The following is a 27,793-nucleotide window of genomic DNA, read 5'->3' as shown; positions in this document are numbered from 1 at the left end:
AGTAACCCTAACGCTATCCAGTCTGAGTAACACTATCCAGTCTGAGTAACATTATCCAGTCTGAGTAACACTATCGAGTCTGAGTAACCCTAACCCTATCCAGTCTGAGTAACCCTATCACTATCCAGTCTGAGTAACACTATCCAGTCTGAGTAACCCTAACCCTATCCAGTCTGAGTAACCCTAACCCTATCCAGTCTGAGTAACCCTAACACTATCCAGTCTGAGTAACATTATCCAGTCTGAATAACACTATCCAGTCTGAGTAACCCTAACCCTATCCAGTCTGAGTAACCCTATCCAGTCTGAGTAACCCTAACCCTATCCAGTCTGAGTAACACTATCCAGTCTGAGTAACATTATCCAGTCTGAGTAACCCTAACCCTATCCAGTCTGAGTAACCCTATCCAGTCTGAGTAACCCTATCCAGTCTGAATAACCCTATCACTATCCAGTCTGAGTAACCCTATCCAGTCTGAGTAACCCTATCACTATCCAGTCTGAGTAACACTATCCAGTCTGACTAACCCTAACCCTATCCAGTCTGAGTAACCCTATCCAGTCTGAGTAACCCTATCCAGTCTGAGTAACCCTATCATTATCCCGTCTGAGTAACCCTATCCAGTCTGAGTAACACTATCCAGTCTGAGTAACACTATCCAGTCTGAGTAACCCTAACCCTATCCAGTCTGAGTAACCCTATCCAGTCTGAGTAACCCTATCACTATCCAGTCTGAGTAACACTATCCAGTCTGAGTAACCCTAACCCTATCCAGTCTGAGTAACCCTAACCCTATCCAGTCTGAGTAACCCTATCCAGTCTGAGTAACCCTATCACTATCCAGTCTTAGTAACCCTATCCAGTCTGAGTAACCCTATCACTATCCAGTCTTAGCAACCCTAACCCAATCCAGTCTGAGTAACCCGATCCAGTCTGAGTAACACTAACCAGTCTGAGTTACACTATCCAGTCTGAGTTACACTATCCAGTCTGAGTTACACTATCCAGTCTGAGTAACCCTATCCAGTCTGAGTAACCCTATCCAGTCTGAGCAACCCTATCACTATCCAGTCTGAGCAACCCTATCCAGTCTGAGCAACCCTATCCAGTCTGAGCAACACTAACCCTATCCAGTCTGAGTAACCCTATCCAGTCTGAGTAACCCTATCCAGTCTGAGTAACCCTATCCAGTCTGAGTAACCCTATCCAGTCTGAGCAATCCTATCCAGTCTGAGTAACCCTATCCAGTCTGAGTAACCCTATCCAGTCTGAGTAACCCTAACCCTATCCAGTCTGAGCAACCCTATCCAGTCTGAGCAACACTAACCCTATCCAGTCTGAGTAACACTATCCAGTCTGAGTAACCCTATCCAGTCTGAGTAACCCTATCCAGTCTGAGTAAACCTATCCAGTCTGAGTAACACTATCCAGTCTGAGTTACACTATCCAGTCTGAGCAACCCTATCCAGTCTGAGCAACCCTATCCAGTCTGAGCAACACTAACCCTATCCAGTCTGAGTAACCCTATCCAGTCTGAGTAACCCTATCCAGTCTGAGTAACCCTATCCAGTCTGAGCAATCCTATCCAGTCTGAGTAACCCTATCCAGTCTGAGTAACCCTATCCAGTCTGAGTAACCCTATCACTATCCAGTCTGAGTAACCCTATCCAGTCTGAGTAACCCTATCCAGTCTGAGTAACCCTAACCAGTCTGAGTAACCCTATCCAGTCTGAGCAACCCTAACCCTACACACACGCTGTAATCTGTAATCATACTTGAGAGTGTTGGCAGAACGTCGCCGGGGATCGGCAGGACTCGCTGGTATGACAGCGTGCTCACTGACCCACTGCATTGCCTGCTGGAATGAATTAGGAGGTAACCGGTAGCTTCTGTCTGTCCTTCTGATTAGGAGCAGATGGTTGCGACGTTGGCTTCTGTTGCCTTCCAGCATGATAGAGGTCAGAGTTCACTGATGAAGCACAGATCCTCCTTGTATAGTACCTGGTTCTCAATGGACAGGAGCAGTGTGAAACAGAGGAACTGTGTCCCTAATGGCATCCTATTCCCTATGTAGTGCACTACTTTGGACCATCCAGTTGGTAGACATATTGTCCATACTGCCTGGGCTCTGGTTAAAAGTAGTGCACTACATAGGGAATAGTGTGCAACTGTGCCCTAGGTGTGCAGTAATTATACGAGCTGTATGTCCAGACTAGTGACTCTGAGCAGGGGACGAGTCATTTATCCTGTCCCAGAGACGGGACTGGTCAGGTGTTGTGGGACTGAGACTAATCTCATTTGTCTGCCTGTGTTCTTCAGTTCTACTAAACCTTCTTAGAATATTCCTAGATGTTCCGGATTGTGTACATGTTCCTAGATGTTCCTGATTGTGTACATGTTCCTAGATGTTCCTGATTGTGTTCATGTTCCTAGATGTTCCGGATTGTGTTCATGTTCCTAGATGTTCCGGATTGTGTTCATGTTCCTAGATGTTCCTGATTGTGTTCATGTTCCTAGATGTTCCGGATTGTGTTCATGTTCCTGATTGTGTTCATGTTCCTAGATGTTCCTGATTGTGTACATGTTCCTAGATGTTCCGGATTGTGTTCATGTTCCTAGATGTTCCGGATTGTGTACATGTTCCTAGATGTTCCTGATTGTGTACATGTTCCTAGATGTTCCTGATTGTGTTCATGTTCCTAGATGTTCCGGATTGTGTTCATGTTCCTGATTGTGTTCATATTCCTAGATGTTCCTGATTGTGTTCATATTCCTAGATGTTCCTGATTGTGTTCATATTCCTAGATGTTCCTGATTGTGTACATGTTCCTAGATGTTCCGGATTGTGTTCATGTTCCTAGATGTTCCGGATTGTGTTCATGTTCCTAGATGTTCCGGATTGTGTACATGTTCCTAGATGTTCCTGATTGTGTTCATGTTCCTAGATGTTCCGGATTGTGTTCATGTTCCTGATTGTGTTCATGTTCCTAGATGTTCCGGATTGTGTTCATGTTCCTAGATGTTCCGGATTGTGTTCATGTTCCTAGATGTTCCGGATTGTGTTCATGTTCCTAGATGTTCCGGATTGTGTTCATGTTCCTAGATGTTCCGGATTGTGTTCATGTTCCTAGATGTTCCGGATTGTGTTCATGTTCCTAGATGTTCCGGATTGTGTTCATGTTCCTAGATGTTCCGGATTGTGTTCATGTTCCTGATTGTGTTCATGTTCCTAGATGTTCCGGATTGTGTTCATGTTCCTAGATGTTCCGGATTGCGTTCATGTTCCTAGATGTTCCGGATTGTGTTCATGTTCCTAGATGTTCCGGATTGTGTTCATGTTCCTAGATGTTCCGGATTGTGTTCATGTTCCTAGATGTTCCGGATTGTGTTCATGTTCCTGATTGTGTTCATGTTCCTAGATGTTCCTGATTGTGTACATGTTCCTAGATGTTCCGGATTGTGTTCATGTTCCTAGATGTTCCGGATTGTGTTCATGTTCCTAGATGTTCCGGATTGTGTTCATGTTCCTAGATGTTCTGGATTGTGTTCATGTTCCTAGATGTTCCGGATTGTGTTCATGTTCCTAGATGTTCCGGATTGTGTTCATGTTCCTAGATGTTCCGGATTGTGTTCATGTTCCTAGATGTTCCGGATTGTGTTCATGTTCCTAGATGTTCCGGATTGTGTACATGTTCCTAGATGTTCCTGATTGTGTACATGTTCCTAGATGTTCCTGATTGTGTTCATGTTCCTAGATGTTCCGGATTGTGTTCATGTTCCTGATTGTGTTCATATTCCTAGATGTTCCTGATTGTGTTCATATTCCTAGATGTTCCTGATTGTGTTCATATTCCTAGATGTTCCTGATTGTGTACATGTTCCTAGATGTTCCGGATTGTGTTCATGTTCCTAGATGTTCCGGATTGTGTTCATGTTCCTAGATGTTCCGGATTGTGTACATGTTCCTAGATGTTCCTGATTGTGTTCATGTTCCTAGATGTTCCGGATTGTGTTCATGTTCCTGATTGTGTTCATGTTCCTAGATGTTCCGGATTGTGTTCATGTTCCTAGATGTTCCGGATTGTGTTCATGTTCCTAGATGTTCCGGATTGTGTTCATGTTCCTAGATGTTCCGGATTGTGTTCATGTTCCTAGATGTTCCGGATTGTGTTCATGTTCCTAGATGTTCCGGATTGTGTTCATGTTCCTAGATGTTCCGGATTGTGTTCATGTTCCTAGATGTTCCGGATTGTGTTCATGTTCCTGATTGTGTTCATGTTCCTAGATGTTCCGGATTGTGTTCATGTTCCTAGATGTTCCGGATTGCGTTCATGTTCCTAGATGTTCCGGATTGTGTTCATGTTCCTAGATGTTCCGGATTGTGTTCATGTTCCTAGATGTTCCGGATTGTGTTCATGTTCCTAGATGTTCCGGATTGTGTTCATGTTCCTGATTGTGTTCATGTTCCTAGATGTTCCTGATTGTGTACATGTTCCTAGATGTTCCGGATTGTGTTCATGTTCCTAGATGTTCCGGATTGTGTTCATGTTCCTAGATGTTCCGGATTGTGTTCATGTTCCTAGATGTTCTGGATTGTGTTCATGTTCCTAGATGTTCCGGATTGTGTTCATGTTCCTAGATGTTCCGGATTGTGTTCATGTTCCTAGATGTTCCGGATTGTGTTCATGTTCCTAGATGTTCTGGATTGTGTTCATGTTCCTAGATGTTCCGGATTGTGTTCATGTTCCTAGATGTTCCGGATTGTGTTCATGTTCCTAGATGTTCCGGATTGTGTACATGTTCCTAGATGTTCCGGATTGTGTTCATGTTCCTAGATGTTCCGGATTGTGTTCATGTTCCTAGATGTTCTGGATTGTGTTCATGTTCCTAGATGTTCCGGATTGTATTCATGTTCCGGATTGTGTTCATGTTCCGGATTGTGTACATGTTCCGGATTGTGTACATGTTCCTAGATGTTCCGGATTGTGTACATGTCCTACTATTGTTAGCCTACCTAGTTACTTATTAAACAATCCAATACTTCTGCCCTACTCCTAGAAGGTTCCAGATTATCCGATCTATTTTTATCCAAACCCAGTCTGAAAGATCGCATGTGTGCAATCTGTGTTTCTCTTCTCCCGGGAACGTTGGGATTCCATCTTGAAAACCATCTTAATGAATAGGAGATAATTCTGTGGAAATGACCCTAATATAGCAGACGAGCATCGAGGCAGAACCGGACTGGAGTCTAGCGTCAACGTCATTAACCAATGTCTGTGTCCCAAACGGCGTTATAATATACATTCCTTTAGACTAGGGCTCTTGTCTAACGTAGTGCACTATATAGGGAATAGGGCTCTGGTCTAAAGTAGTGCACTATATAGGGAATAGGGCTTTTGTCTAAATTAGTGCACTATATAGGGAATAGGGCTCTGGTCTATAGTAGTGCACTATATAGGGAATAGGGCTCTGGTCTATAGTAGTGCACTACATAGGGAATAGGGTGCCATTTGGGACATGTGCAGTGTGTTACCAGGACGATGGGTCTGAGGCACTCTCACACATTATCTGATGTTTCTGCTGGAAAAGATATTGTTGTTGAGACGGCTAGACCGGATAATTATTGAATATTTATGTATTTAATTTTTTTTTTTTAAAGATGACTGATGAATTCCAATGTGAACAGAGCCAATATCAAACGATTTCATGGCATCTTGTTAAACCTAGAGAACAGACCAAGGTGATGAATAGGGGCCTGAACGTTGCAGGCCTGGGTTAGGGAGGGCCTGAACGTCACGGGTAAGTGCAGGGTAGGGCCTGAACGTCACGGGTAAGGGTAGGGTAGGGCATGAAGGTCACGGGTAAGGGTAGGGTAGGGCCTGAAGGTCACGGGTAAGGGCAAGGCTCTAGTAGAGTACCAGCATACTGATAGTCAACCCTTCATCAAAACAACTCACCTTAATATCAGCAGCTGTGTTATTGTAAATAAAAGCTATAGTACTCTAGGAATTAAATAAATATTTGCCGTTATTGTTGGTTTTGCCAGCAACACGAGCGTGTCACTGTGAAATGCTGTCTTTATGTAATGAAATTGGTTTTCACAAGACTTTGTGCAGAAAAATGTGTTGAAAGCTTTACCTGTGTAAGGCTTTGTTATCCTGCTGGGATGAGAGCAGTTCTATCTTGTAATGCTTCTGTGATGTTGTTTTCCTCGTGGGTTAACCTAGCTACATCGTTGACAGACACTAACACAACAAAAAGCTTTTCATTTACTCTTTTGGTTCAAAAAAGCTACTGAGGTTAGTCTGCTTTCAAGTTGTTTTATCTGCGTTTGACAGGTCATTTGATTTTCAGTATGTTTACTTGTGAGGTGTTGTCGGACCGTCGAGTTGTACAACATGTCGATTACCAGATGCACTAACAAAGAATAGTGTTCTGATATTACCAAGGGAATTAGTTTACAATATAACCTGTAGAATATTCCAGAACACACACATATATATATATATATATATATATATATATATATATATATATATATATATATATATATATACACAGTACGAGTCAAAAGGTTTGACACACCTACCCATTCCAGGGTTTTTCTTTATTTTTTACTATTTTCTACATTGTAGAATAATAGTGAAGACATCAAAACTATGAAATAACACATATGGAATCATGTAGTAACTAAAAAAAGTGTTAAACAAATCAAAATATTTTTAATATTTTAGATTCTTCAAAATAAAATTCTTCAAAGCCACCCTTTGCCTTGATGACAGCTTTGCACACTCTTGGCATTCTCTCAACCAGCTTCATGAGGTAGTCACCTGGAATGCATTTCAATTAACAGTTGTGCCTTGTTAAAAGTCAATTTGTGGAATTTCTTTCCTTCTTAATGCATTTGAGCCAATCAGTTGTGCTGTGACAAGGTAGGGGTGGTATACAGAAGATATCCCTATTTGGTAAAAGACCAAGTCCATATTATGGCAAGAACAGCTCAAATAAGCAAAGAGAAACAACAGTCCATCATTACTTTAAGACATGAAGGTCAGTCAATCCGGAAAATTTCAAGAAGTTTGAACGTTTCTTTAAGTGCAGTCGCAAAAACCATCAAGCTCTATGATTAGACTGTCTCTCACGAGGACCGCCACAGGAAAGGAAGACCCAGAGTTCCCTCTGCTGCAGAGGATAAGTTCATTAGAGTTACAAGCCACAGGAAAGGAAGACCCAGAGTATTCTACAATGTAGAATAAAATCAACTAAAACCCTTGAATGAGTAGGTGTCCAAACTTTTGACTGGTATTGTGTGTATATAGACACACACACACACACACACACACAGACGTTTCGTACCGTGTGGGCCGTTCTGTTTGAGTAGCTGATAGACGGACCTAGTAGCCCGAGGGTCTTTAGACAAGGTTATTGTATTAGCCCTAATGTATTAGCCCTAATGGAATACAGTCTACACTCTATTGGCTGCCTCTCAAATGACCCTATGGGCCCCTGGTTAAAAGTAGTGCACTATAGAGAATAGAGCAGTCTTTTGGAATGCAGTCCTTACCTCAGCCCAGAGGAGATGGGTTGTCTACGGATGCTGTGTGAACGCTTGGTAAGGAAGTACAGGAAGTAGTCCTTACCTCAGCCCAGAGGACATGGGTTGTCTACGGATGCTGTGTGAACGCTTGGTAAGGAAGTACAGGAAGTAGTGCTTTCCTCAGCCCAGAGGAGATGGGTTGTCTACGGATGCTGTATGAACGCTTGGTATTGAAGTACAGGAAGTAGTGCTTTCCTCAGCCCAGAGGAGATGGGTTGTCTACGGATGCTGTATGAACGCTTGGTATTGAAGTACAGGAAGTAGTCCTTACCTCAGCCCAGAGGAGATGGGTTGTCTACGGATGCTGTATGAACGCTTGGTATTGAAGTACAGGAAGCGTTTAAAGGCTTCAGTATATCTGTCATTTTCTTTGAGACCGCGGGGCGGTGAAAGTGAACGAAGGGACAGGTTGAATTGATGACACTCTCCATCACACCGGTATTGCGACCTTGACAGGAGTAGCGTGGAGAAGCCTCGTGTTGGTGTGGGGGCTTGGTGGCGCCACAGTGAAATCCATCCTTCACAGTTAACACCCCCCCCCCTCCCCCCCATGAACACGCACGCACACACCACGCACACACCACGCACACACCACGCACACACCACGCACACACCACGCACACACCACGCACACACCACACACACACCATACGCACACACACACCACACACACACACCACACACACACTACACACACTACACACACACCATACGCACACACACACTACACACACACTACACACACACACACACACACACACACACACACACACACACACACTACACACCCACACACACTACACACACCACTGTATGGTACCAGCCATGGAAATGTGCATAACTCTCTCAATTTGTCTTTTTGCATTGTTGTGTTTGGTATTTTCCTCAGGCTATATGGAAACAGCTTGTGTTTTGAACCGAAAGGAACGAACACACACACACACACACACACACACACACACACACACACACACACACACACACACACACACACACACACACACACACACACACACACACACACACACACACACACACACACCATACGCACACACCATACGCACACACGTACTGTAGGAAACAGGGCTTGGGAACACAGGCTGTCTGTTAGTGCTCTGACTACAGTCCAACACGTACTGTTCTCTGACTACAGTCCAACACCTACTGTTCTCTGACTACAGTCCAACACGTACTGTTCTCTGACTACAGTCCAACACCTACTGTTCTCTGACTACAGTCCAACACGTACTGTTCTCTGACTACAGTCCAACACCTACTGTTCTCTGACTACAGTCCAACACGTACTGTTCTCTGACTACAGTCCAACACCTACTGTTCTCTGATTACAGTCCAACACCTACTGTTCTCTGACTACAGTCCAACACGTACTGTTCTCTGACTACAGTCCAACACGTACTGTTCTCTGACTACAGTCCAACACCTACTGTGCTCTGACTACAGTCCAACACCTACTGTTCTCTGACTACAGTCCAACACCTACTGTTCTCTGACTACAGTCCAACACCTACTGTGCTCTGACTACAGTCCAACACGTACTGTTCTCTGACTACAGTCCAACACGTACTGTTCTCTGACTACAGTCCAACACCTACTGTTCTCTGACTACAGTCCAACACCTACTGTTCTCTGACTACAGTCCAACACCTACTGTGCTCTGACTACAGTCCAACACCTACTGTTCTCTGACTACAGTCCAACACCTACTGTTCTCTGACTACAGTCCAACACCTACTGTTCTCTGACTACAGTCCAACACCTCCTTTTCTCTGACTACAGTCCAACACCTACTGTGCTCTGACTACAGTCCAACACCTACTGTTCTCTGACTACAGTCCAACACCTACTGTTCTCTGACTACAGTCCAACACCTACTGTTCTCTGACTACAGTCCAACACCTACTGTTCTCTGACTACAGTCCAACACGTACTGTTCTCTGACTACAGTCCAACACGTACTGTTCTCTGACTACAGTCCAACACGTACTGTTCTCTGACTACAGTCCAACACCTACAGTTCTCTGACTACAGTCCAACACCTACAGTTCTCTGACTACAGTCCAACACCTACTGTTCTCTGACTACAGTCCAACACCTACTGTTCTCTGACTACAGTCCAACACCTACTGTTCTCTGACTACAGTCCAACACCTACTGTTCTCTGACTACAGTCCAACACGTACTGTTCTCTGACTACAGTCCAACACGTACTGTTCTCTGACTACAGTCCAACACGTACTGTTCTCTGACTACAGTCCAACACCTACAGTTCTCTGACTACAGTCCAACACCTACAGTTCTCTGACTACAGTCCAACACCTACTGTTCTCTGACTACAGTCCAACACCTACTGTTCTCTGACTACAGTCCCACACCTACTGTTCTCTGACTACAGTCCAACACCTACTGTTCTCTGACTACAGTCCAACACGTACTGTTCTCTGACTACAGTCCAACACGTACTGTTCTCTGACTACAGTCCAACACCTACAGTTCTCTGACTACAGTCCAACACCCACTGTTCTCTGACTACAGTCCAACACCCACTGTTCTCTGACTACAGTCCAACACCTACAGTTCTCTGATTACAGTCCAACACCTACAGTTCTCTGACTACAGTCCAACACCTCCTTTTCTCTGACTACAGTCCAACACCTACTGTTCTCTGACTACAGTCCAACACCTACTGTTCTCTGACTACAGTCCAACACCTACTGTGCTCTGACTACAGTCCAACACGTACTGTTCTCTGACTACAGTCCAACACGTACTGTTCTCTGACTACAGTCCAACACCTACTGTTCTCTGACTACAGTCCAACACCTACTGTTCTCTGACTACAGTCCAACACCTACTGTGCTCTGACTACAGTCCAACACCTACTGTTCTCTGACTACAGTCCAACACCTACTGTTCTCTGACTACAGTCCAACACCTACTGTTCTCTGACTACAGTCCAACACCTCCTTTTCTCTGACTACAGTCCAACACCTACTGTGCTCTGACTACAGTCCAACACCTACTGTTCTCTGACTACAGTCCAACACCTACTGTTCTCTGACTACAGTCCAACACCTACTGTTCTCTGACTACAGTCCAACACCTACTGTTCTCTGACTACAGTCCAACACGTACTGTTCTCTGACTACAGTCCAACACGTACTGTTCTCTGACTACAGTCCAACACGTACTGTTCTCTGACTACAGTCCAACACCTACAGTTCTCTGACTACAGTCCAACACCTACAGTTCTCTGACTACAGTCCAACACCTACTGTTCTCTGACTACAGTCCAACACCTACTGTTCTCTGACTACAGTCCAACACCTACTGTTCTCTGACTACAGTCCAACACGTACTGTTCTCTGACTACAGTCCAACACGTACTGTTCTCTGACTACAGTCCAACACGTACTGTTCTCTGACTACAGTCCAACACCTACAGTTCTCTGACTACAGTCCAACACCTACAGTTCTCTGACTACAGTCCAACACCTACTGTTCTCTGACTACAGTCCAACACCTACTGTTCTCTGACTACAGTCCAACACCTACTGTTCTCTGACTACAGTCCAACACCTACTGTTCTCTGACTACAGTCCAACACGTACTGTTCTCTGACTACAGTCCAACACGTACTGTTCTCTGACTACAGTCCAACACCTACAGTTCTCTGACTACAGTCCAACACCCACTGTTCTCTGACTACAGTCCAACACCCACTGTTCTCTGACTACAGTCCAACACCTACAGTTCTCTGATTACAGTCCAACACCTACTGTTCTCTGACTATAGTCCAACACCTACTGTTCTCTGACTACAGTCCAACACCTCCTTTTCTCTGACTACAGTCCAACACCTACTGTTCTCTGACTACAGTCCAACACCTACTGTTCTCTGACTACAGTCCAACACCTACTGTTCTCTGACTACAGTCCAACACCTACTGTTCTCTGACTACAGTCCAACACGTACTGTTCTCTGACTACAGTCCAACACCTACAGTTCTCTGACTACAGTCCAACACCTACAGTTCTCTGACTACAGTCCAACACCTACTGTTCTCTGACTACAGTCCAACACCTACTGTTCTCTGACTACAGTCCAACACCTACTGTTCTCTGACTACAGTCCAACACCCACTGTGCTCTGACTACAGTTCACACTACCCTCTGTAGTGCCTTGCGGTTGGAGGCCGAGCAGTTGCCGTACCAGGCAGTGATGCAACCAGTCAGGATGCTCTCGATGGTGCAGCTGTAGAACCTTTTTGAGGATCTCAGGACCCATGCTAAATCTTTTCAGTCTCCTGAGGGGCAAAATGTTTTGCTCTGACTACAGTCCAACACCCACTGTTCTCTGAATGGCGTGTCACTCTCAAGCAGTAGATAAGATACTGGTTCAGCTCCTCAGACCTTGTTTGTCGTTGTTTTCAATGTGCTGCAGCATTAAAAGTGGAGGAAGGAAAACTTACAGCTTTGACCCAGTTTAGTGATGTGATGTGATTATTATTTAATTTTTGTTTGTATGTAGAAACGACAGTTGGAAGTGGGACAGAGAGGACAAGAATGTCGTTAGCATTTACATTATAGCATCACAATCAGTATACCATTACAGTATACCCCACCCCCAACAAGTAAATAAAGAGCAGCAGTAAAATGTTAATAGTGAGACTATATACAGGGGGTTACCGGTACAGAGTCAATGTACGGGGGCACCGGTTAGTTGAGGTAATATGTACATGTAGGTAGAGTTATTAAAGTGACTATGCATAGATGATAAGAACAGAGAGTAGCAGCGGTGTAAAAGAGGTGGGGGGCAATGCAAATAGTCTGGGTAGCCATTTGATTAGATGTTCAGGAGTCTTATGGCTTGGGGGTAGAAGCTGTTTAGAAGTCTCTTGGACCTAGACTTGGCGCTCTGGTACCGCTTGCCGTGTGGTAGCAGAGAGAACAGTTTATGAATAGGGTGGTTGGACTGTTTGACAATTTTTAGGGCCTTCCTCTGACACCGCCTGGTATAGAGGTCCTGGATGGCAGGAAGCTTGGCCCCAGTGATGTACTGGGCCGTACGCACTACCCTCTGTAGCGCCTTGCGGTCGGAGATCGAGCAGTTGCCATACCAGGCAGGGATGCAACCAGTCAGGATGCTCTCGATGCTGCAGCTGTAGAACCTTTTGAGGATCTCAGCACCCATGCCAAATATTTTCAGTCTCCTGAGGGGGAAAAGGTTTTGTCGTGCCCTCTTCATGACTGTCTTGGTGTGCTTGGACCATGTTAGTTTGTTGGTGATATGGACACCAAGGAACTTGAAGCTCTCAACCTGCTCCACTACAGCCCCGTCGATGAGAATGGGGGCGTGCTCGGTCCTCATTTTCCTCTAGTCCACAATCATCTCCTTTGCCTTGATCACGTTGAGGGAGAGGTTGTTGTCCTGGCACCACACGGCCAAGTCTCTGACCTCCTGCCAATAGGCTGTCTTGTCGTTGTCGGTGATCAGGCTGTTGTGTCATCGGCAAAGTTAATGATGGTGTTGGAGTCGTGCCTGGCTGTGCAGTCATGAGTGAACAGGGAGTACAGGAGGGGACTAAGCACGCACCCCTGAGGGTTCCCTGTGTTGAGGATCACCATGGCGGATGTGTTGTTACCTACCCTCACCACCGGGGGAGGCCCGTCAGGAAGTCCAGGATCCAGTTGCAGAGGGAGGTGTTAAGTCCCAGGGTCCTTAGCTTATTGATGAGCTTTGAGGGCACTATGGTGTTGAACACTGAGCTGTAGTCAATGAATAGCATTCTCACATAGGTGTTCCTTTTGTCCAGGTGGGAAAGGGCAGTGTGGAGTGCAATAGAGATTGCATCATCTGTGGATCTGTTGGGGCGGTATGCAAATTGGAGTGGGTCTAGGGTTTCCGGGATAATGTTGTTGATGTGAGCCATGACCAGCCTTTCAAAGCACTTAATGGCTACAGGCATGAGTGCTACAGGTCTGTAGTCATTTAAGCAGGTTACCTTAGTGTTCTTCGGCACAGGGACTACGGTGGTCTGCTTGAAACATGTAGGTATTACAGACTCAGTCAGGGAGAGGTTGAAAATGTCAGTGAAGACACTTGCCAGTTGGTCAGCGCATGCTTTGAGTACACGTCCTGGTTATCCATCTGGCCCAGCGGCTTTGTGAATGTTGACCTGTTTTAAGGTCTTACTCACATCGGCTGCGGAGAGCGTGATCACACAGTCTTCCGGAACAGCTGGTGCTCTCATGCATGTTTCAATGTTATTTGCCTCGAAGCGAGCATAGAAGTAGTTTAGCCTGTCTGGTAGGCTCATGTCACTGGGCAGATCAGCTGTGCTTCCCTTTGGAGTCTGTAATGGTTTGCAAGCCCTGCCACATCCGACGAGCGTCAGAGCCAGTGTAGTACGATTCGATCTTAGTCCTGTATTAATACTTTGCCTGTTTGATAGTTCGTCGGAGGGCATAGTGGTATTTCTTTTAAGCTTCCAGGCTAGAGTGCCGCTCCTTGAAAGCGGCAGCTCTAGCCTTTAGCTCAGTGCGGATGTTGCAAGTAATCCATGGCTTCTGGTTGGGGTATGAATCCATGGCTTCTGGTTGGGGTATGAATCCATGGCTTCAGGTTGGGGTATGAATCTATGGCTTCTGGTTGGGGTATGAACGTACGGTCACTGTGGGGACGGCGTCATTGATAAACTTATTGATGAAGCCAATGACTGATGTGTTGTACTCCTCAATGCCATCGGATGAATCCCGGAACATGTTCCAGTCTGTGATAGCAAAACAGTCCTGTAGCTTTGCATCTGCTTCATCTGACCACTTTTTAATTGATCTAGTCACTGGTGCTTCCTGCTTTAATTTTTGGTTGTAAGCAGGAATCAGGAGGATATAATTATGGTCAGATTTGCCAAATGGAGGGCGAGGGAGAGCTTTGTTATGCGTCTGTGTGTGGAGTAAAGGTGGTCTAGAATTTTTATCCTTCTGGTTGCACATTTAACATGCTGGTAGAAATTTGGTAAAACGGATTTAAGTTTCCCTGCATTAAAGTCCCCAGCTACTAGGAGTGCCGCCTCTGGGTGAGTGTTTTCATTCTTGCTTATGGCGGAATATAACTCATTCAATGCTGTCTTAGTGCCAGCCTCAGTCTGTGGTGGTATGTAAACAGCTACGAAAAATACAGATGAAAACTTTCTAGCAAGATAGTGTGGTCTACAGCTTATCATGAGAAACTCCACTTCAGGCGAGCAATAGCTCGAGACTTCCTTAGATATCGTGCACCAGCTGTTATTTACAAAATTACATAGTCCGCCGCCCCTTGTCTTACCAGACGCCGCTGTTCTGTCCTGCCGGTACAGCGTATAACCAGCCAGCTGTATGTTGATAGTGTCGTCGTTCAGCCACGACTCCGTGAAGCATAAGATATTATAGTTTTGAATGTCCCGTTGGTAGTTTTAATCTTCCACGTAGGTCATCGATTTTATTCTCCAAAGATTACACGTTTGCTCGCACAATGGAAGGAAGTGGGGGGGGGGGGGGGTTATTCGATCACCTACAATTTCTCAGTATCACATCAGCTGTTCACCGCTCAGGACCAGGCAGAGAAGTCCAGACATTAAGTAAGCGTAGTACCCTATCTCTAGTTGTTCAACTTTAAGCGCTGTATCTCATTCAAAGGGATGTGAGCAGCAAATGAGATGAATGACTTATGTGCTTGGAATGTGCAAACCATTTCTTTTTTTCATTTCCAGAGGGGAGTCAATCAGTCAAATATCTTACAGTGCACTATTTGTTATTTGAAAAAAATGTCCTGTCCCTGTTGTAATTCCAGACATTGGTCAGATGTTCCTATTTCCTGTCCCTGTTGTAATTCCAGACATTGGTCAGATGTTCCTATTTCCTGTCCCTGTTGTAATTCCAGACATTGGTCCGATGTTCCTATTTCCTGTCCCTGTTGTAATTCCAGACATTGGTCAGATGTTCCTATTTCCTGTCCCTGTTGTAATTCCAGACATTGGTCAGATGCGTCCTCCTCACGGCAGCGTGACGCCCCAGAAGAACAGCAACCTCCTGGTCATCATCGTGGTCTCCGTCGGAGCCGTTACCGTGGTAGTGGTTGTCATAGTAGCGCTGATCTGCACCCGGCGCTCCTCCGCGCAACAGAGGAAGTAAGTTGGACCTTCTTACCTCTCTCATTTCCTTTCCTCTCATCAGGCCCCTCTCAACTGTTTCCCCCCTCTTTATAAACTCTCTTTGTACTAGAGATGTTGCGAACAGAACAGTTGTACCTGTGAGGAGGTATTCTTCTGTTGGTCTGAGTCCCAAATAGCAGCCTATTCCCTTTTAAAGTGCACTACATTATTTTTTTACACTACAGAAGTAGTGCACTGTAGGTAATAGGGAGTCATTTTGGACACACCTTTGGACTCTACTGCAGTTTGCTGGTAGCTTATCTTCTCTCCTTTCCAACCCTTAGCGCTGGGATGACACTCTGTTAACACATTACGTAAAGCATTCTGTTTGATATTTGCACAGTGCTATCTGAGAGAGAGAGAGAGAGAGAGAGAGAGAGAGAGAGAGAGAGAGAGAGAGAGAGAGAGAGAGAGAGAGAGAGAGAGAGAGAGAGAGAGAGAGAGAGAGAGAGAGAGAGAGAGAGAGAGAGAGAGAGAGAGAGAGAGAGAGAGAGAGAGAGAGAGAGAGAGAGAGAGAGAGAGAGAGAGAGAGAGAGAGAGAGAGAGAGAGATCGACAGAGAGAGAGAGAGAGAGATCGACAGAGAGAGAGAGAGAGAGATCGACAGAGAGAGAGAGAGAGAGAGAGAGAGAGAGAGAGAGAGAGAGACTTGTTCTGTAAGTTAGACTTCTGACAGTACAGCCTCCACAGATCTTACACACCCTGCTATTAGTGAAGACCTGCTGATACTTTAGTCATTATATCCTTTCAACACGTGTGGGAGAGAAGGTTCAGCTAGTTCGTTAGTGTGTGTGTGTGCACACGTTAAAAGTATAAAAGGTTAGTCTGAGATATAGTTGATTCTACGTAGTTTAACAAGACTCGTGACATCTTTTAATAGTAATAATAGATAAGAAAAATAAAGTCTAGACCCATTTTCTCCAGATGTTATTCCGCTAATATGTTTAATTATGATCATTTTATATGAACCCTCAATTTAATTAATTAATTAATTCATTAATTATACCTCTTCTCTCTTTTTTACAGAAAGTGAATAGATCAGTTTATAGTGACAGAATCACACGCTGTATCAGATTACCTCCCAAGCAAAGTCACGTTTCTTTGACTCCTCGACTTTAGAAGGTCGTAGCTCAGCTTCTGAACGTCATAGAGACTAACCGAAGATATTCCCCATGTACATCAGTCACCTCTTCTTCTGGCATTTTACCGCTTGTTTCTAGCCTAAAGCATCGTGGATTTATGCATAGTTTTTGATCGGTATAATCAATCGCGAAACAATCGTGGATTGGAACCTAGGTTGGGAACCCCTAATCTAAAGTACCCTCCTCGACCCAGAGCCCTGTCCTGTTCCCTAAAGTAAACTCCCTCTCTCCCTCACTATCTCCCTTTCTCTCTCTCTCTCTCTCTCTCTCTCTCTCTCTCTCTCCCTTCCTTTCTCATATCCTTTTATCACTTCTATCTTTGTCTTTCTCTCTATCTAACTCTCTCCATCTCCCTCTGTAGGAAGCGTGCCACCCACAGTACAGGGAAGAGGAAAGGTAGTCAGAAGGACCTGAGACCTCCAGACCTGTGGATTCATCATGAGGAGATGGAACTGAAGAACATGGAGAAGCCTGCCAGCGCCGCCCCCTCCGGACGCGATTCACCCATCCAGGGTTCTATCCAGGATATCAGGTCTCAGTCTGTCAGTCACAGCCAATCAGAGAGCCAAATGGGCAGTAAGAGCAGCCACTCAGGTAAGACCAGGCAGAATGTCAGTGATGGTAAAGACAGTGTTTTTGTAATATGTCTTGGGAAATATCTTTAGACACCAATAAGAGATGGGAAAAGTGTAACTAGTTATGTTGTCAAGTTTTATGTTTCCTGCCAGTCTGTCGTTGTGCGGTCCATCAACAAAACAATACATTCTCGATTGTTTTTAAAGGAAAAATGCATCAGAAAAGGGAGAAGAAGGATCGGATAAACGTTAGTGTCTCTGAGGGGGAAACTGTCACCTTATGTTATCATCATTCTCTCTTTTAAAGTATCTCTTCACATTAAAGGTGGCTGTTTCTCTGTGATGTTGTTCATAATGTCTCTGTTCATAATGTCGGTTCATAATGTCTGTTCATAATGTCGGTTCATAATGACGGTTCATAATGACGGTTCATAATGACGGTTCATAATGACGGTTCATAATGTCGGTTCATAATGTCGGTTCATAATGACGGTTCATAATGACGGTTCATAATGACGGTTCATAATGACGGTTCATAATGTCGGTTCATAATGACGGTTCATAATGTCGGTTCATAATGTCTGTTCATAAGAGACCCGTGTGGCTCAGTTGCTAGAGCATGGTGTTTGCAACGCCAGGGTTGTGGGTTCGATTCCCACGGGGGACCAGTACGGAGAAATAAAATCTATGAAATGTATGCATTCACTACTAAGTCGCTCTGGATAAGAGTGTCTGCTAAAATGTAAATAATGTATGTTCATAATATGTCTGCAGAGTGTTTTATCGATTTGATTTCTTATCCAGATTTAAAGGACTTTGGTGTTATATCTAAACAAGGATGTGAAGGACTTTGGTGTTATAGTTAACAAGGCAATAGTAGTCTAGATCTGTTCTGAATACAAATATATTTGTTTATTTTCCTCACTTTGGTTGCTGAGGGAGGCTACTAAACTGATACTACACAGACCAGGGGTCGGAAACCCGTGGCTCCTGAGGCATACGCAGCTCTTCAACCTTCCCCCGCCTCGCGACTTCCTGGTTATTTATCGATTCCCCCTCTCATCTTCACCTGTATGTTCACTATGATTCTCCCTCTCACCTTCACCTGTATGTTCACTATGATTCCCCCTCTCACCTTCACCTGTATGTTCACTATGATTCCCCCTCTCATCTTCACCTGTATGTTCACTATGATTCTCCCTCTCATCTTCACCTGTATGTTCACTATGATTCTACCTTCACCTGTATGTTCACTATGATTCTCCCTCTCATCTTCACCTGTATGTTCACTATGATTCTCCCTCTCACCTTCACCTGTATGTTCACTATGATTCCCCCTCTCACCTTCACCTGTATGTTCACTATGATTCCCCCTCTCATCTTCACCTGTATGTTCACTATGATTCTCCCTCTCACCTTCACCTGTATGTTCACTATGATTCCCCCTCTCATCTTCACCTGTATGTTCACTATGATTCTCCCTCTCACCTTCACCTGTATGTTCACTATGATTCCCCCTCTCACCTTCACCTGTATGTTCACTATGATTCCCCTCTCATCTTCACCTGTATGTTCACTATGATTCTCCCTCTCACCTTCACCTGTATGTTCACTATGATTCTACCTTCACCTGTATGTTCACTATGATTCTCCTTCTCATCTTCACCTGTATGTTCACTATGATTCTCCCTCTCACCTTCACCTGTATGTTCACTATGATTCTCCCTCTCACCTTCACCTGTATGTTCACTATGATTCCCCCTCTCACCTTCACCTGTATGTTCACTATGATTCTACCTTCACCTGTATGTTCACTATGATTCCCCCTCTCACCTTCACCTGTATGTTCACTATGATTCCCCCTCTCACCTTCACCTGTATGTTCACTATGATTCTACCTTCACCTGTATGTTCACTATGATTCTACCTCTCATTTTCATTTCATTACATTTCAGTCATTTAGCAGACGCTCTTATCCAGAGCGATTTACAGTAGTGAACGCATACATTTCATTTCATGCATTTTTTGTACTGGCCCCCCGTGGGAATCGAACCCACAACCCTTGCGTTGCAAACACCATGCTCTACAAACTGAGCCACAGGGATGTTCACTATGATTCTCCCTCTCACCTTCACCTGTATGTACACAATGATTCTCCCTCTCATCTTCACCCAACACTAGATGCTGTGGTAATTTGATCCGACAGCTATCTGTGGTGCTGAATATCAGATATTGACTCTGTTACGCATGAACATGGCTCACTTTTTTTTGTTGATGTGCGGCTCGCTCAAAAAAAAAAATGTTATTTTTTATATTTCTTTTTTTTTTTTTTAACAAAATTATTTCAAGTCATAAAGGTTGCCGACCCCAGTACTCGACAACGGTTCAACACCGTCTTCTGTTTTTCTCTATTCTTAATTTAGTCCGGTGGAATCCCAATGAAAAAAAAGGAATCTTATTTACAAGGGATCCCTGAGTACAATAATAAAATGTCAACAAAACTTCAAAATAGACAATTCATACAATAATTATTTCCCTTCCAGGTGGAGACAACGATGAGGCTTCCAGCTGCATCTCTACGTTAGAGCGCTCTCTAGCTGCCAGGAGGGCAACACGTACCAAACTGTTGATCCCCATGGACTCTCAGCCTAGCAACACCCGTAAGTTAACAACACACACTAACCACTAACGCGCGTTAGTCAATCACGATCAGCAAGGAATCCATCTCACAGAGAAGAGAGAGAGAGAGACACTCCACTGAGCTCAGATCAGAGACGTGGCTGGCAGGATGCAGACTCCTGAGATTACAGGCCCTCTGGCGGGAAGGTGGCCTCATCACCTGGATCAGTTATTACTGAACATAGACAGTCTAATCTGGATTGTACACTGAACGTAGACAGTCTAATCTGGATTGTAGACTGAACATAGATAGTCTAATCTGGATTGTAGACTGAACATAGATAGTCTAATCTGGATTGTAGACTGAACGTAGACAGTCTAATCTGGATTGTAGACTGAACATAGATAGTCTAATCTGGATTGTAGACTGAACATCGACAGTCTAATCTGGATTGTAGACTGAACATCGACAGTCTAATCTGGATTTTAGACTGAACATAGATAGTCTAATCTGGATTGTAGACTGAACATCGACAGTCTAATCTGGATTGTAGACTGAACATAGATAGTCTAATCTGGATTGTAGACTGAACATCGACAGTCTAATCTGGATTGTAGACTGAACATAGATAGTCTAATCTGGATTGTAGACTGAACATAGATAGTCTAATCTGGATTGTAGACTGAACATCGACAGTCTAATCTGGATTGTAGACTGAACATAGATAGTCTAATCTGGATTGTAGACTGAACATCGACAAACAGTTACCTACCTGGACCCTAGTGAGCATGCTCAGTAGTTACCTACCTGGACCCTAGTGGGCATGCTCAGTAGTTACCTACCTGGACCCTAGTGGGCATGCTCAGTAGTTACCTACCTGGACCCTAGTGAGCATGCTCAGTAGTTATCTACCTGGACCCTAGTGAGCATGCTCAGTAGTTATCTACCTGGACCCTAGTGGGCATGCTCAGTAGTTACCTACCTGGACCCCTAGTGAGCATGCTCAGTAGTTACCTACCTGGACCCTAGTGGGCATGCTCAGTAGTTTACACTACCCCTAGCCTCTGGACCCTAGTGGGCATGCTCAGTAGTTACCTACCTGGACCCTAGTGAGCATGCTCAGTAGTTATCTACCTGGACCCTAGTGAGCATGCTCAGTAGTTATCTACCTGGACCCTAGTGGGCATGCCTCAGTAGTTACCTACCTGGACCCTAGTGAGCATGCTCAGTAGTTACCTACCTGGACCCTAGTGGGCATGCTCAGTAGTTACCTACCTGGACCCTAGTGGGCATGCTCAGTAGTTACCTACCTGGACCCTAGTGGGCATGCTCAGTAGTTACCTACCTGGACCCTAGTGGGCATGCTCAGTAGTTACCTACCTGGACCCTAGTGGGCATGCTCAGTAGTTACCTACCTGGACCCTAGTGAGCATGCTCAGTAGTTACCTACCTGGACCCTAGTGGGCATGCTTAGTAGTTACCTACCTGGACCCTAGTGAGCATGCTCAGTAGTTACCTACCTGGACCCTAGTGGGCATGCTCAGTAGTTACCTACCTGGACCCTAGTGGGCATGCTCAGTAGTTACCTACCTGGACCCTAGTGGGCATGCTCAGTAGTTACCTACCTGGACCCTAGTGGGCATGCTCAGTAGTTACCTACCTGGACCCTAGTGAGCATGCTCAGTAGTTATCTACCTGGACCCTAGTGAGCATGCTCAGTAGTTATCTACCTGGACCCTAGTGGGCATGCTCAGTAGTTACCTACCTGGACCCTAGTGAGCATGCTCAGTAGTTACCTACCTGGACCCTAGTGGGCATGCTCAGTAGTTACCTACCTGGACCCTAGTGGGCATGCTCAGTAGTTACCTACCTGGACCCTAGTGAGCATGCTCAGTAGTTATCTACCTGGACCCTAGTGAGCATGCTCAGTAGTTATCTACCTGGACCCTAGTGGGCATGCTCAGTAGTTACCTACCTGGACCCTAGTGAGCATGCTCAGTAGTTACCTACCTGGACCCTAGTGGGCATGCTCAGTAGTTACCTACCTGGACCCTAGTGGGCATGCTCAGTAGTTACCTACCTGGACCCTAGTGGGCATGCTCAGTAGTTACCTACCTGGACCCTAGTGGGCATGCTCAGTAGTTACCTACCTGGACCCTAGTGGGCATGCTCAGTAGTTACCTACCTGGACCCTAGTGGGCATGCTCAGTAGTTACCTACCTGGACCCTAGTGAGCATGCTCAGTAGTTACCTACCTGGACCCTAGTGGGCATGCTTAGTAGTTACCTACCTGGACCCTAGTGAGCATGCTCAGTAGTTACCTACCTGGACCCTAGTGGGCATGCTCAGTAGTTACCTACCTGGACCCTAGTGGGCATGCTCAGTAGTTACCTACCTGGACCCTAGTGGGCATGCTCAGTAGTTACCTACCTGGACCCTAGTGGGCATGCTCAGTGACACTCAGTAGTTAACAGTGCTAGGCTGCTGTAGGCACCCACTGCTAGCCATCACACAGGCCTCCAACACATACACACACACACACACACACACACAAACACACACACACACATCCCTCTGTCTGTGCTTTAATCAGACCCTCATCAGGGCAGCTCGTTAATTACTGTGCAGTAATGTTTACTGTACCCCTGACACTTCTTTATTTATTTATTTATTTATTTATTTAAAACACAAGAGGCCAAAGGAGGTGGTTACAGATGTGGGATTTGAACATCGTCCTAAATGCCGACGCAGCATTACCATCACGTTGTGGCGTTAGATTTATTAGCCAAGGATGGAAGAAAGCCGTGACCGTAGTGGTTTTAATTAGACCACAGTTCAGACAGAAACGCATCGTAATTAGAATGTTGACATAACGCAGCGACATCAATTAATCTCACTAATATCATTTTAATTGGATTAATAACCTGGGAATGACTCGGTAGACCCATTTAATCCTAATCTCATAATCTGATAATCAACTCATATTATGACCTTTTCTCAGCGGAAATATGAGGTTGCAGCAGTAAAACAGAGAGAGAGGGGTCCTCTACCTCTACCTCTCCTCTCCTCTCCTCTCCTCTCCTCTCCTCTCCTCTCCTCTCCTCTCCTCTCCTCTCCTCTCCTCTCTTCTCCCCTCCTCTCCATTCCTCTCCTCTCCTCTACCTCCCCTCTCCTCTCCTCTCCTCTCCTCTCCTCTCCTCTCCTCTCCTCTCCTCTCCTCTCCTCTCCTCTCCTCTCCTCTCCTCTCCTCTCCTCTCCTCTCCTCTCCTCTCCCCTCCCCTCCTCTCCTCTCCTCTCCTCTCCTCTCCTCTCCTCTCCACCCCTCCACTCCTCCCCTTCCCTCTTTAAAAAAATAAAGGAAAACCATTGAATGAGTAGTGGTGTCCAAACTTTTGACTGGTATGGTAGTCAGTTTATAACAATTAGACCACAGTTCAGACAGAAACGCATCCTAATTAGAATGTTGACATAACGCAGCGACATCAATTAATCTCACTAATATCATTTTAATTGGATTAATATTCTGGGAATGACTCGGTAGACCCATTTAATCCTAATCTCGTAATCTGATAATCAACTCAGATTATGACCTTTTCTCAGCATAAATATGAGTTTGCTGCAGTAAAAGCATGTGTATATATATATATTTCTGCTGAGAAGAGGTCATAATCTGAGTTGATTATCAGATTACGAGATTAGGATTAAATGGGTCTACCGAGTCATTCCCAGAATATTAATCCAATTAAAATGATATTAGTGAGATGAATTGATGTCGCTGCGTTATGTCAACATTCTAATTAGGATGCGTTTCTGTCTGAACTGTGGTCTAATTGTTATAAACTGACTACCATACCAGTCAAATGTTTGGACACCACTACTCATTCAATGGTTTTCCTTTATTTTTTAAAACTATTTTCTACATTGTGAAATATTGAAAATACCCAAACTATGAAATCATGTAGTAACCCAAAAAATCTATTTTATATTTGAGATTCTTCAAAGTAGCCATCCTTTGCCTTGATGACAGCTTTGCACATTCTTAGCATTCTCTCAACCAGCTTCACCTGGAATGCTTTTCCAACAGTCTTGGAGTTCCCACATATGCTGAGCACTTGTTGGCTGATTTTGTGGTATCTCAAATATAAAATATATTTCGATTTGTTTTAACACTTTTTGGGTTACTACATTATTCCATATGTGTTATTTCATAGTTTTCATGTCTTCACAATTATTCTACAATGTAGAAAGTAGTAAAAATAAAGAAAAACCCTTGAATGAGTAGGTGTGTCCAAACTTCAGACTGGGACTGTATATTATCACAAGTTTTAACAAAGGTACATATGTTGGTAGGTTTACTGGAGAGCTGTTTTATAAACTAATGTAAAGTTTTAACATAAATACATTGCTAATTGCTTTAATTTGTGTACTGAGGCTACCTCATCTACCTTATCTTACCTCACCTCCCCCATCTACCCTCATCTCCCTCATCTCCCCCATCTACCCTCATCTCCCCCCATCTCCCCCCATCTCCCCTCATCTCCCCTCATCTACCCTCATCTACCTCACCTCCCCCACTCTACCCTCATCTACCCTCATCTCCCTCATCTCCCCCCATCTACCCTCATCTCCTCATCTCCCTCATCTCCCCCATCTCCCCCATCTCCCTCATCTACCCTCATCTACCCTCATCTCCCTCATCTCCCTCATCTCCCCCATCTCCCATCTACCCCCATCTACCCCCATCTACCCTCATCTCCCTCATCTACCCTCATCTCCCCATCTCCCTCATCTCCCTCATCTCCCCCATCTCCCCATCTACCCTCATCTCCCTCATCTACCCATCTACCCTCATCTACCCTCATCTACCCTCACCTCCCCATCTCCCCCATCTCCCCCATCTACCCCCATCTACCCCCATCTCCCCATCTCCCCCATCTACCCTCATCTACCCTCACCTCCCCATCTCCCCCATCTCCCCATCTCCCCCATCTACCCTCATCTCCCATCTACCCTCATCTCCCCATCTACCCTCATCTCCCATCTACCCTCATCTCCCCATCTACCCTCATCTCCCTCATCTACCCATCTACCCTCATCTCCCCATCTACCCTCATCTCCCCATCTACCCTCATCTCCCCATCTACCCTCATCTCCCTCATCTACCCATCTACCCTCATCTCCCCATCTACCCTCATCTCCCCATCTACCCTCATCTACCCTCATCTCCCCATCTCCCCATCTACCCTCATCTCCCCCATCTACCCTCATCTCCCCCATCTCCCCCATCTCCCCATCTACCCTCATCTACCCCCATCTCCCCTCATCTCAGTGACCTCAGTAGTCAGTACTACAGTATAGTGAGTACAGGGAATAGTCTCAGTAGTCAGTACTACAGTATAGTGAGTACAGAGAATAGTCTCAGTAGTCAGTACTACAGTATAGTGACTACAGAGAATAGTCTCAGTAGTACTACAGTATAGTGAGTACAGAGAATAGTCTCAGTAGTACTACAGTATAGTGAACTCCTATGTAATGGAAGTCACATTGATAGCATAATGGAAGTTTCTCCGGATGCTGCAAGGTACAGATGGATCCTATTGTGATAGACTCTAGAAGTGATAGATGGGAGAGAAATCTCTCTCTCTCTCTCACACACACACACACACACACACACACACACACACACACACACACACACACTTCTTTCTCCCCTCCAGGTCGGAGACAGTTTAAGAGATAGCGATCTCTCTCTGTGTGGAGTACCCTGGGCGTTTTAACAGCAAAGCACTCTCCTCCATCCCACTCTCCCTCCTCTCTCTCTCTCTCTCTCCCATCTTTAAGCCCTCAGGGCTCTTTTCAAGGTCAAGGCTCAGTCAGTCACTAGTTCTCCAGAATTTTTCTCCGTCTGTCTGTCTGTCTGTCTGTCTGTCTGTCTGTCTGTCTGTCTGTCTGTCTGTCTGTCTGTCTGTCTGTCTGTCTGTCTGTCTGTCTGTCTGTCTGTCTGTCTGTCTGTCTGTCTGCCTGTCTGCCTGTCTAACTCCATGTTGGGAACAGCCTGGCATAAACGGAAATTATAGTACCTCTCTTCCTGTCTTCAGATGTTCCTGTTAGGGCTGTGATTAGTACCTCTCTTCCTGTCTTCAGATGTTCCTGTTAGGGCTGTGATTAGTACCTCTCTTCCTGTCTTCAGATGTCCCTGTTAGGGCTGTGATTAGTACCTCTCTTCCTGTCTTCAGATGTTCCTGTTAGGGCTGTGATTAGTACCTCTCTTCCTGTCTTCAGATGTTCCTGTTAGGGCTGTGATTAGTACCTCTCTTCCTGTCTTCAGATGTCCCTGTTAGGGCTGTGATTAGTACCTCTCTTCCTGTCTTCAGATGTTCCTGTTAGGGCTGTGATTAGTACCTCTCTTCCTGTCTTCAGATGTCCCTGTTAGGGCTGTGATTAGTACCTCTCTTCCTGTCTTCAGATGTTCCTGTTAGGGCTGTGATTAGTACCTCTCTTCCTGTCTTCAGATGTTCCTGTTAGGGCTGTGATTAGTACCTCTCTTCCTGTCTTCAGATGTTCCTGTTAGGGCTGTGTTTAGTACCTCTCTTCCTGTCTTCAGATGTTCCTGTTAGGGCTGTGATTAGTACCTCTCTTCCTGTCTTCAGATGTTCCTGTTAGGGCTGTGATTAGTACCTCTCTTCCTGTCTTCAGATGTTCCTGTTAGGGCTGTGATTAGTACCTCTCTTCCTGTCTTCAGATGTCCCTGTTAGGGCTGTGATTAGTACCTCTCTTCCTGTCTTCAGATGTTCCTGTTAGGGCTGTGATTAGTACCTCTCTTCAGTAAGAACGTCCCCTAATTCTGTTATGAAGTGTTTATAGGAAGTCAGTAGGCCGTTCAGTGTATACAGCACTACTTTGTCGCTAATTGATCCTATAAACTGTACTGTAAGTTACTTTGGATAAAACAGTTTCACTACGGGCTAGATGACCTAGAATAAAAACACTTTGTTTTCCTGTTTTAGTCTAAACGGTGACTGTTGTTGTTTATCTGTTTATCCGTTTATATTTGTGTCCCAAAATGGGATGAACCCGGGTGCCATTTGGAATACTCACAATATTCACATGGTTATTTTAACCCTGTTGTTCAATTTCTCTCATTATGTTTCCTGTTTCCTGTCTCTCCTCCCCTCCTTCCCAGCTGTTGTCAGTGCCATTCCAGTGCCAACCCTGGAGGGCAGCCAGTACCCTGGCATTCTGCCCTCGCCCACCTGCGGGTACAGCCATGGTACGCTGACCACTCACCCCAAGTTCACCCTGAGACCGATGCCCTTCCCCAGCCTCACCGTGGACCGCAGCTACACAACAGGTGGAAGTCAGTACCGTTTACAGTCATTCTGTATGTCAATCTCTCTTCTCTATCTCTCTCTCTCTGTTATACTGTTTATCTCTCTCTCTGTTATACTGTTTATCTCTCTCTCTGTTATACTGTTTATCTCTCTCTCTGTTATACTGTTTATCTCTCTGTTATACTGTTTATCTACATAGCCTGTCTTCTCTTGAGAGCCAGGTCTGCCTTCGGAGATCTTTCTGAATAGCAAGGCTATGCTCACTGAGTCTGTACATAGTCAAAGCTTTCCTTCAGTTTGGGTCAGTCACAGTGTTCAG

At 45.0% G+C, this 27,793-nt stretch overlaps 1 protein-coding gene across 2 annotated transcripts in view; it reads left to right on the top strand.

Moving 5' to 3' along the window:
* LOC106591943 (netrin receptor DCC) overlaps positions 1–27,793 on the top strand; it is a 586,418-nt gene that overhangs the window by 522,670 nt on the left and 35,955 nt on the right. For both annotated transcript variants that reach the window (XM_082956999.1, XM_082956994.1), the window contains exons 23-26: positions 15,627–15,783; positions 17,310–17,542; positions 20,067–20,183; positions 27,327–27,500. In XM_082956999.1, coding sequence (XP_082813125.1) covers positions 15,627–15,783; positions 17,310–17,542; positions 20,067–20,183; positions 27,327–27,500 — 681 coding nt within the window. The remainder of the gene's footprint in view (positions 1–15,626; positions 15,784–17,309; positions 17,543–20,066; positions 20,184–27,326; positions 27,501–27,793) is intronic.

The sequence above is a fragment of the Salmo salar genome, chromosome 01, assembly GCF_965601325.2.
Source record: "Salmo salar chromosome 01, fSalSal1, whole genome shotgun sequence".
In the NCBI taxonomy this organism is placed as follows: Eukaryota; Metazoa; Chordata; class Actinopteri; order Salmoniformes; family Salmonidae; genus Salmo; species Salmo salar.
Note: the sequence above shows the minus strand (reverse complement) of the source record. Positions and strands in the feature narration are given on the sequence as shown.